Raw genomic sequence first — 12,115 nt, forward strand, 5'->3', positions numbered from 1 at the left:
AGAAGTAACTATGCAGGGGAAGAAATGCAGCACAATTACAACAGCTAAAAGAAAAACACATTTACAATCATAGTCAAAAACATATACAACTAAAAAAAAGAAAAAAACCTCAAATCATACATCAGTCAGGTCCTTTTGAGAGATGAGTTGCTTGCCAAAGTAATAAGCTTCACATTACTATGCTTGTAAAGGCAGCATAAAGAGAGTAGCACTGATGATTAGAGGGCATGTGCCTTTATTTTGGGCTAGTCGGTCATAGCTAATAGGGTGCTTGTATTCATTGCCTGACTGTCAACCACACATGCTCCCTGAAACACATATACACCCAGGCATGTGAACAATCGCATACCACAAATCATCTTTGTGAACAAACAAGCAGATGGCCAATCTCTCTCATACACACCGTGTCTAATATAACCTCACAGGCTATTATATGAAAGCAACATTTGCAAAAATACTAGAGGCCTAACATTTCCACTCAAAATAAGAGCTTAAACAATCAGACCGGCAACATATCCTAGCCAAGTCCCATTCGGAATTTTCCACAATACACAGCAGCCCCATGAGAGACCGGCAGACACAAGAATTGTAATCCCAACTTAAGTTCTTTAAAGACAGACCAATTTTCACCGTATCAAATGGTATTCTCTGTAAGAAGCTGGCAACATGGGTTAAAAAGGCTGGTTACCTGCTGCATGCCCCATGATGCTACCACTAAGTCGCCAGAGTCTAATAAAAATTCTAACAATGTTTCTATTCTGCACCCTCTTTTTCTGTTCCAAGTGCCTGTCGGCTTACCCTCAACATTCATGAGGGCACCTGCATTGCATGTAGACTGTGTTCTCTGGGTTCCAACAAACCGAGTTTCAGAGGTCCAGCAATACATGTATAATTTAATGTTGATGCCAGGCACCTCCGTGTTCACTTCAACAATACATGTTAGGAGACAAGCTTGGAATGCAGTCATGATGTGGCCTCGGCAAAGCAAACCCCCATACTGGTGAAACTAAACCCTTTAAATTCACTATTTAATGAACAGATCATGGCAGAAGTTTAAAAACATAAACCAAAATTCCAGACACTGCACAAAGAACGTCTGCTGGGAATGCCACGCAGGTCTTTATGTATTTAGTGTGGAGCCACTGTCTGGGTGAGAGCAGGTTTCAGCCAAAGAAAGACTACAAGACAGCCTAAATACCCTACACTGCTGCTGAACAAACACCTTGTCCCCAAAACTCTCCAGAATCGTTTGGCACTGTTTTACATTATCTGATATTTTTTCTGATCATAGACTCAAAACAAAAAGCAATAAATTAGTCCAGTTCTTTATTGTCTAATTTTATTTAAATTACACATAGTGCGCATTTAATGAAGAAAAAAAAAAATCAAGACTACATCTTCTTTTGCCTCTGGGTTTTAAAGTAACCAAGGTGCTCACAAACACTACCAATTTTTTTGCACGACCTGCTATACTGGTAGGGTTTGAAGAGCAACTTTTGCTCATGACTAGCAACGCTAGCTTGAATAGCATGGCTTGCACCCTGGGCCCTTCAAACAGTGATTGGTGACTCTCCAAGAGATGCACAAATTCAAATGAAAGGGTGACACATTAAAATAATTTCACTAACACAAAGCTTCAGTAGGGTGAACAGAAAGGTCATTACACTCCTTGTATCTATTGCCTTTTGACTTCTCATCGTATCCTTCCTATAGGAAAAAGACATTTACAACAGAAGATCTGTTTTCATCCTTTCATCAGAATTTTTATGAACTGCTCTTCTCTGCTCCAAATAAACACAGTTCACCCTACTGCTTTGTATGGTGGCCATGTCCACTTTCCAGTCCCCAGTTCATTCAAATTTTTTGTGCCCTGGCTTTGGGAGTATTATGGTCAATCTGAAAATTGTATATCCAAAACAGTTTAGTGGTCCACTGATCTGTCCATTCTCTCAACCTCATGATCCTCCACAAAGCCACTGTATGTTAAAAACATTAAGCACTAAATGCATCTTTGGATCCAAACTACTTATTACCAGGCATTACGCCATTCCACTGATACACATTTACAAATTTAACCTTAAATGTTAGTGTATTTAAAAGAAAATTCTTTTGCATGGGTGCACAAAAATAAATTACTAAGAATATAGTACATAAACATAAATCAGCCCCCATTTGAAAAGCAATGACACTTAGCAGATTCAGCTTTGTTTAAGTAATGTTATTTAAAATTGCTTCTAAAGGTGCTGTCACACTGAACTAGAACATTAAAAAGGGACAAGTCTTATTTATTACACTCTCCAAATCAAGCTACTTTTTTTAAACACGTTCTTCGCAAATCACTTCAAAACCCCAGCCTCCTGTAAAAATATTAAGCATAACTTATTTAAAAAAAAAAATTCAACTCTGCACGGCATATGATATTCTCAGACTGTCCAGCATCACTGCAGCCGTGCTCTCAAAATGTGTTTTAACAGGATATTTCACACTGTGGCCAACCTATTTCATTAACATTTTTTGGTCTGATACAAGCTGAATGTCTAAATAGTAAATGACCAAAAAGAGAAAGAAAAAAAAATTAAAACTATGATTCATTTTAAAATCCCTGCAAATTTAACCTACAAATCTGAATGGAACCTGCCACATTCATGGGGAGGATAAGGTCCATGATTATTAATAGATATATATGTATATATATATATTTTTTTTTTTTTTTTGCACAAGATGCACAGACAAGGAAGCAGATCAATCAATTCTAGACCCAAAAAAAAAAAAAAAAAAAAATAAAACAAACTGTAAACGCAACCCATTTTCGATGAAATACATTCAGAATCAGCAAGGCGAAAAACAAATTGATGAATAAAAAGTAAAGGAAACAGTTAAAACAGTGGGTGGGGAACAGGTGGGAGAAGAGTGGCAACAAAATGGGGGCCTGAGAGAGGAAAACACAAGTGGTCAGTTTCACCAGTGGCTTCACAACACCAAGTGATGTTCAATGCAATCTGTCATCCTCAAGGTCCCCCCATTGCCCTTTCCCCAAACAAATGCGGGCCTGCACAGCAGCGCATACACCACACCCAACAACCAGAACTTCAGTCTCTTCTCTGAAATTTATTGATTGCACGTTGGTTAAAAAAAGCTCTGCACCCCACCCAAACTGCAGTTTAAAAAAACTCACCATGCTGTAATTCATGGAAGGTGATGCGCGCTCATTTATAATTCTACATATTTATATATAAACCTCAGTGAGTGCATTCTTCATTAAAGCTCTGTACATCACCAATTTTTGCTGTGTTTTTCCCCCCGCCAAAGTGAATCCACCCTCCCTCCCAATACGGGGAAAACAAAGGAAAAAAAAATTGAATTCAACACAAAAATGGAAGGAGTAAGGAAGAGAAAAGAAAAAAGACAAGAAAAAGCTAAATATATAGATGCTCCACAGCATTCAGACATCCTCCTAGATTTCGCCAATGATATGGCGGTCTCCTCAGTAAGATATAATATATAAGAAGTTATCTGACTTGAAAAGGTCTTTGTAGTCCCATGGCTCTTGAGGACCTCAGCAATGAGTCTCTGATGAGAGTCCCGGGAATTTACGTTCCATTAAAAACTGTTTATTCGTGCTTACTTTTATAAATTTTTTTTTTTTTTACTTTGGCGATCTGGGCGGGACATTTTGCTCTTTTCCACTCCTTCGTCCAGCTCCCTGAGGTGAAGCTCGGCGTGCAGTTGGTGTCCGCCGCTGCTGCTCACGCAGTTTGAGCCCAGCAGCATTAGATCGCAAGGTGCCATTACTCCGATACCCAGCTTGTGTTTCCCGTGAACGTCCCTCCAGCTTGCTGTCTGCTGGCTTCTCCTGGCCATGTAGCGGTTTGTCACCACTCATGCTGGCAGAGCCAGTAATGCTTACTGAACTAGAAGCAGGATCTTCTGTCTTGCCTGCAGGGTTAGTGTTTGTACGCAGTTCCCTCAAGGGCTGAGCAGCTGCAGGTGGTGGGTCTTTGGGTGGCCTCTGACAAACTTCGGCGTAACTCAGCTTGCGGGGCTCCTGGACAAACACAAAATAATAAAATAAGTCAACAGGGCCAATCAACCTTCTACACAGGTACAACATACTGCATATTTGGCAAAGTTGTTCAGACTAATGAAGTTTCATTATATAATGGATCTTTGAGGAACTCAATCACTTAATGTAATTTTTCGCTTTGAAATTAAGGATCAATAGTAAATGCTTAGTACCACAGTACAAGAGAATTAAAATACAAGATACTCATTTACAAAAAATACCCATATACAAAGACTTTTGTATTCAGTCGATTCCTCTTACCAATTCCAAACACTAAACCTTGGGATAATGTCAGTTCCACAATAAGCTCACAATGTTTCCCATAAGATACTAATTTAGGAATAGACGCAAAGAAATTGAGATTTCATTCAAGGGTTTGATGCTGAAAAATACAATGGGCATGGCTTTGTTATTTTAGGCTTTCAGTTACCACATTTACATGTGCTTCAAAACACTATTTACAGAAGGCTGATGGCTAAAATGCCATGCAAACCCTTACTCTGATTAGAGACACTCAAAACCTGATTAAAAGAGGAAGATTTCTTTGCAAATAATCCATTTATATAAACTGATAAGCAGGCTACTGTTAAGGAGTTTGTAGTCTGCATATGTCTGATGCAGTCTGTCAGCCTTAGTATGCATTTGCTTAACATGTGCTTTTAGTTGCTGCGTGCAATCTGGTAAAAGAAGCCTATAAATGCCAATTTGATTAAGCAATTATAAAACACAAGAAAATGATAAAATGCATCATGTTCATTAGCAAATTCACGATGGTCAAAGATGTACTGTTTAATTGCGTTGGAGCATTTACCATTACCTTGTTATTTTCAAAAAACCCTCCTTAAACCAATTATGTGTGTGCATGAAAATGCACTGCAGGACAGAAAAGGTCTTCCCCGTTAAAGGAACAGACTAGACAGATTTAAAAAGAACAGCTTCTGTTCCCCTGAAATGTGTCCCAGAACTACGACCGGAGGCACCATGTTTCAGCTTTTGAGCATGTATCAAGTGCCAAGGATATATTTGGTAATGCTTCTAATGATTTATTTTTGAGATAAGCCATTGAAACAATTTAAACTTTCCTGGTAAATATGCTGTCAACTTCATAGTCATGAATAGGTGATGATGGGGAAAAACAATTCCATCAATAAATAAAACTAGCCAACCCGCGGCGTACCATACGGCACATATTCATTGTTCATTGATTTTTAAGCACAGGGAGAAAATTAACATTTGAAAAATCGGTAATGTAATAAATCAGCAAGAAAAGCAACATTATAACAATGCACGGAACGAACCAACACAGTAAAACAGTTTGCTATGGTGCACGCGTGGTAGTTTAAATTTAATTATTAGCCATGGTGTTAACTGACAAAGTGTAATTTTTCTGTTCTTTTAATAGAATTTTATACAATTAAATGCACATTTAAGAACAAGAATTCAACCATTTTTACATGACATTCTTGGAACCTTGAACCATTGCTTGAACAAAGGCTTCTACAATCACAACTTGTAGGCAAAAAACTCCTTAGATAATGAACCTTTTATCTAAATATGAGTAATTTAAGGCAAAAGAGAATCAGAATTATGGAACAACACATGTTGTTCTGAGAAAAAGGTTTATAAACCAGAGATTTATAAGCTTAGCCCAAACAGTCGGTTAGGTTAATTCAACAGTTCAAATTCAACCCTGGGGATCTCATGTGGCTGCAGGTTTAATGGAAGTCACATTCATTTTGTGTTCTTTTACCATCATGATTTTAATTCTGCTTTTCCAAGTGTTATGCTTATTTAATGCATTATTTACCAATGAGCACACTGATGGGCCTAATGCTGAAGTAGTTGCACCCTTTTAGCATTCTGTGTTGTGTGCCTAGTTGTCTGTTCTGCTTAATGCTTATTATTAGCACAAAATTTAGTGGATTAAACAAAAGATAAAATATAGAAGAACAAAGGACAGTAAAGCTTTGGGGAAAATGAGGGATGTTCTAAAAGTTTCCACACTTATATTTTCGTTGGAAGCGGTGAAGGCAGGCGGAGTAGTAATTGGGCATTAAAAAGTTGGTACAATGCTAGGAAAATTGCATTGCAAACAAAGGTGACTATTTAGAAAAGTGATGTCATTTGTTTTTGAAATTCTTAATAGAGTTAAAAAAGGTGTGGAAGCTTTTTGAATGCCCTTCATATATCTTTAAATGTTTTAAAGGGGTGGGAGGTGAGAAAGGGGGGTTGAGGAAATGACACTACAGTACAGTACAGATCTCTGAATGCAGAATAAGGGGAAAAGAAAAAAGTCAAGCTAATTAAATTATATCAGTTAGACAGAAAATGACTTCCAGATTGTGAAACCAGTTGGAACAAAAGCCTGAGATCACCGAGTTAGTTATTAGCTAGGCGGTCTCAAAGTCTCCTTGACACTTTATACAGAGAGTTGTGGGGATCTGGAATAAACTATGAAGCCATGGTGTTGAAATGGAAATGTATTGTTCTTCCACATACTTCTTGGTCTGTCAGACTGATAAAATCAGATAAAATTCAGAAAGCAAGCAGTACACCTGTTGACTTACAGTAGGACTGCAGAATAGCTCAGGCATTCAAACAGCTGTCTTTCTTCAACAGACAGTGGAATGGCAGCTGTCCTCCTGTGTCTTTGTCCAGTCTAATTATTTAACAAAGAACACCTTGCACTATGTGCAAAACGAATCAACCATCAAATAAAAATATAAATTCAAAATGGGATTTCCTTTTTGAAGGTCATTCAGTCAGTGAATCATTTTGTTAAATTTTATTTAAATCAGCTGTTCGCATACCCATATTTATGACTTGTGTACTCTTTTTAAGATGATAATTAAACTTTAATATTAAACTCCTGACCCTGATTCTAGTGTTGCAAGTGTTGATGGCCCTGAAGGGTTTGCCAAAAAGAAAGACAGTGCAGGATGCATTTGAACTCAACAGACATCACACTAAAAATTCATCAACAGAAGCACTGCATGAAAAAGACTGTAAAACCAAGAAACAACCGAGGACTGAGGATGCTTTTTATTTCAGTTAATTTTCTTCATCCTTGTGTCCATCTTTTGTGGATACATTTAAGCAATTATCTAATTTTACAACCCACTAGATCAGTCAGTCAACTTTATTATTTGGTTTCCTAAAAATATTTGTGCTTCAGCTAACTTAAACGACAAATCACTTGGAACCTACAGATCTGCAGAGAAAGATAAGAAAGAAAGTGACAGCCGACTGAAATATCTCACTATTAGCATCACTGAAAGCAAATATCTGGTTGAGAGACATCAAATAATACATTCCTTATCCCCCAGACTGCTACTTACAAAATTAAACAGCTATATTTAATAATCGCATAATGTACAATTCTTGAGGTATGGAGAAACTGAAGTGAACGTGCCTTTTAAAAGTAAAAGAAAATATTTACAAAACGAAGAAACTGGGCTCGACTGCTTTACACCAGAACGTGAACAAAGTTGCATAGGTGAACAATGCCATTTGGAACTGCATTCCCCCTAATGTACTGAGCCTGCACTTAAGAGAAAATCAAGTACCCCAAACAACAATAATTCACATCCAGTTCAAAACCTACTTGATACCAAGAGGTGACAAGTAGGACTCTGTACTCGAAATAACTGGTCTGTATGTAAAAGTGGGTCTCAAATGTGCTGCTTCCAAACTGTAAACCAGCCAATCACAGAAAGCATGCATTATGGAATGGAACCAACACAGGATGAACTAGTTCATTAGGCATTTGATAGGAAAATAAATAAAAACCCAAAAAATGCAAATTTACTACAATAATACAGTGATTTGTAATGGTAAAACAAAATATGGCAGCAAAATTATCTGGGTAACTAATCACAGCATGATCAGCCTTGTGACCTTAAACCACACATTTTCTATCCCACTAACTTTTCATCAGCAGCTGCAGCTCAGAATCGCAGTGTGAGTAATCTTGATTTATGTAGCAAAATATAAACCAACTAATATCCAAAATCAGAATACAGTTTACATTTAAAACCAACTTGCCTTTCTGGAGTGTCTATGATGTTTATTGAAACAAAAAAACTCAGTTGCTATACCTTTGTAATTATATTGCAACTAAACTTTAGATGTCACTCATACTAAGTAAACAAACAGGCTTATCTTGGTGAAACCTTGAAGTAAAATTGACATTACTTGTTTAGGCAAAATGCAAGATCTCTTTGAAACTAGTTTCTGTCAAGCTTTTTTAGTGCCTCACAATGAAGGAAATGCTAAATTCTGCCAGATTTAAGCAGTGCCTTTGACACTATAACCACTCTATTAGAAATGCTTGAAAATTAAACTTTCAAGCACTGCCCTTGTATAGATTAGTTCATACTTACCAAATTAATGTCAGTGTGTACAGAAATGAGATGACATTAAGCTGTGATTTTAAGACACGGTGTCCTTCCAGATTTACTATTAAGACACTAGGGTCTCCAGAACTGTGACTCTCCGTTATAACCATGTGCACCACCACCACACAGGCATTTGTTATGAACCTTTCAGTGAAGAGAGCTACAATCATGTGAAAAAGTACACCCTCAAAGTTCTTTGGCTTAATGTATTGGGACATAAACATCTTGTCCTTACCAGGTTGTATTATTATTTAAATCTAACCTCAGGTGTAAAACAATGCACAGATTGCAATGTATAATTATGAAGCCATTTGCTGAAAAATTAAGTACACCCCGTGACTGTCCAAAGGACAATGATCCAGAAGTCTTGCGGTTTGTTTTGAGATCCAACTTTGCAAACCTAAGCCGTGCTGTCATGTTATTTTTTAGAGAGAAGAGGCTTTCTCCTGGCACCCCTTCCAAACCAGCCATACTTGCTCTGGTCTTTTTGTAAATGTATTGTCATGAACTTTGACATTTAACATTAACTGAGGCCTGTAGAGTATGAAATGTAGCTAATGGGTTTTTTGCAATTTCTCTGAGCATTGTATGGTCTGATTGTGGGACGAAATTGCTGGGACTTCCACTCCTGGGAAGACTGACAACTGCACTGAATGTTTCCCACTTGTGAATTATCTATCTCACTGTAGAATGATGGACTTCAAATTGTTTGGAAATGGCATTATAACCTTTCCCAGACTGATGGCCAGCAATAATTGCTTCTCCAAGATCACTGTTGATTGTCTTTCCTTCTTTGCATTTTGCAACACTCACCTGAACGCTCCGTAGCTGCAAACTGCCAAAACTTCTGCTTTTAAAGAGGGTGGTCACATTTGATGATGATCAATTACTCAAGTGTATTTGGATAGCAGCACTTGGCATCTGCTTACCTTCTTAATTCCAATGGAACAAGTAAGGGTGGACTTACTTTCTCACACAATGCTTCAGCATTTTGGCTTAGTTTGTTGTAAAATAAACAATGACACTGTGTAATAGGTCATGTGTTGTTGGTCACTTGAGTTTGTATTTACATTACTTTAAGACCCACTAAAGACAAGATGATTTTTTTTTTATGTCCTGATATGTAAAACCTTAGAACTGAAAGAGGGTACACTTTCTTCTCTATACGACTGTATATAAAAAAATACATAAAAATAAAGACACATCAATATAGCTTCAAAAATAAAAACAGAATGTGGTATTTATAAGCTTAATACTGCTGCTTCACCAAAAATATACTTTAAAAATGCAACCTGAAAAACATCTTTAATTGCTCATTAAGCTACTATGCACTAAATTATTTGTCTTCATTTGAAAATAAAACACATGCTGTGGTAAAATCCCTAAGTAGATTAAAAGTAGAGCAGTTAATAGTAATCAGCAATCCCAAATTGACTCAAAGTAGGAACTTGTTTATGATTTACTTTTCAATAACTCTGTGGCTGGAAAGCAAAGTCATGATCAGCCCGAACAATACCGGCCGAATTAAAAGGCTTTGGGAAAGCATATCTGCACTTCCCTAATGAAGCAGGAAAAAAATAACACATGGAACATACTGAAACACGATGTGTAGTTTCACTCACAAACCACCATTATTTAAGATCTATTTTCATGCAGGTGTTTTATTATAGTTAATCCAACAGTCAAATAAGCAAGACACAAAGTTATTTTTGTTTCTTACAGCAATGTCTCTTACGCATGAAATGTTGGTGTACAAACAGTTTGGATACTAGCCTCCCTTGTATTTCTTCAAAAGCTTAGACAGCAAAAAATGCAATTAGCAGAGACAAAGTGAAGAAAAGGAGACATAAGATTAGCACTAGGTGTAAATTAAGAATGAATCTCATACCGGCACACTACTGCTTGGCAGTGTAGGATTTAGGGCTGAAGGGGTTGTGGGAGCTGGTCTTGGAGGTTTTGGTACCACAGGCGGCTGATGAGGAACAGATGTTACAACAGATGAAGCTGAGGTGGCTGCTTCCTTCTGGATGACGATTTCCACTACAGGACTTTTCTCTGCAGTATTTGCACTGTAAAAATGTAAGACAAAAGTTGCTAAGTCTTGAATGTCTAACTAGCACAAAAAAACAAAACAAAAAACATTTCATATCACTTACAAGACAAGACAAAATGTAAAGTTATTTTCATTACCTTGTTTCTGGAGGGTCTGGTACAGAAGTGCTAATGTTGGCAGACTTGAGGGAAGGACACACCATGGGAGCACCAAAAATGACCTCCTCACTCACTGTAGTCGAAGAAACAGCTGGGGTCTCCTTAGGCGTCTCCTAAAGAAGTGCAATAAAAGCAAAGGTTACTATGAAAAAAAAGGAAAACCGTAAACTCCACTCAAAGTAAAGTTTTCATAATGTTTCAATTTAGATATGAATATTATCTTGAATGGCACATTTAACACAATATCATACAACAGATGTAAATAGCTAACAGGTAGACACAACAGATTATGCCAACAAATAGCACAAACTATACTATTCTGAAATACACAGATCTGAGTAATATGGCAATACATTCTTTTCCAGGAACAATAGGGAGGGGGAGAGGTGGATCTTCAATTAAAAAAAAAATCATTCCTTAGAGAGAGAGAGAGATACTTTATTAATCCCAAGGGGAAATTCACATAATCCAGCGAGGCTTTTATTTCCTGTTATGTTGTGTATTGATAATTCCAGAAGTGTATACTTTAATATTTTATCAAAAGAGCATGAGTTTGAGAACATGACTGGATAACTAATGTATGGATAATGCTACACAAATAACATGACTTTTTTTTCCCTCCACAAATGTTTTCTTCACATTGATTGCTGTTGTGGAGCACTGGTCACTATTGGCTTCTATCAATTTTTTTTTTCTGTCTATTCTGCATGCAAACAAGATTTCTCAGCCACCATTACAAACTACATTTGGGTAACAAAAAAAATTGTTTTGGGGTGAAGTACTCTTAAAAGAAGGAAAGAATGCACTGGTACAAAATCATATTTCTTGTTTTTATTCAACATGCATGTTTTGTGATATGTTTGAAATTCTTTACAAATTTTCCACTAACTATTGACATATTGGCAAACTGTTTTCTCAAAATCTATACTGGAAGAATTTATCCTTCATAACAGATATTGGTATATCACCAAATACTAATATTTGAAGTATAACTTCCAAACAATTACAGAAAGCAACCTGACCCCTAACATGAAAGTTTTATATAAAATACTTAATGTGGCTTTTTTTTTAATTCCCAAAAGGAACCAGATTGATTTTTTATCAAAAAAAACAAAAAAAACAAAAAAACCTATAAATGGTCCTCATTATGTACCTATTTGTCTACAACTATAACTGGTAACCCATGGTAAAAGTGCTGGATAATACAACTTATTTTTGTATAGCGCTCTAGACTTAGTGTTGGGGCAGAGCGCCTAAAAATCTGAAGTAGTTCTGCTTAAACTACTAACTGAGGGCGCAACCAGCTTACTTAACATTTGCTTTTGACTCCAGTTACAGGCAGTTTATCCATACATCATGTAATTTCCATAAGATTTTTTGGGACAAGCATTTTGACTTCAATATTTGATAATTGTTACACAAAGACCAAATATATAGTTAAAGC

At 36.8% G+C, this 12,115-nt stretch overlaps 1 protein-coding gene across 4 annotated transcripts in view; it reads right to left on the reverse strand.

The window, feature by feature from the left end:
* Positions 1 to 3,634: 3,634 nt before the first annotated feature.
* Positions 3,635 to 12,115, reverse strand: part of larp4ab (La ribonucleoprotein 4Ab) — a 120,357-nt gene continuing 111,876 nt past the window's right edge. For all 4 annotated transcript variants that reach the window (XM_039746729.1, XM_039746732.1, XM_039746730.1 and 1 more), the window contains 3 exons: positions 10,651 to 10,784; positions 10,349 to 10,529; positions 3,635 to 4,045 (listed from right to left, as the gene is read on the reverse strand). In XM_039746729.1, coding sequence (XP_039602663.1) covers positions 3,647 to 4,045; positions 10,349 to 10,529; positions 10,651 to 10,784 — 714 coding nt within the window. In that variant the 3' untranslated portion in view covers positions 3,635 to 3,646. The remainder of the gene's footprint in view (positions 4,046 to 10,348; positions 10,530 to 10,650; positions 10,785 to 12,115) is intronic.

The sequence above is a fragment of the Polypterus senegalus genome, chromosome 3 (genome assembly GCF_016835505.1).
Source record: "Polypterus senegalus isolate Bchr_013 chromosome 3, ASM1683550v1, whole genome shotgun sequence".
In the NCBI taxonomy this organism is placed as follows: domain Eukaryota; kingdom Metazoa; phylum Chordata; class Cladistia; order Polypteriformes; family Polypteridae; genus Polypterus; species Polypterus senegalus.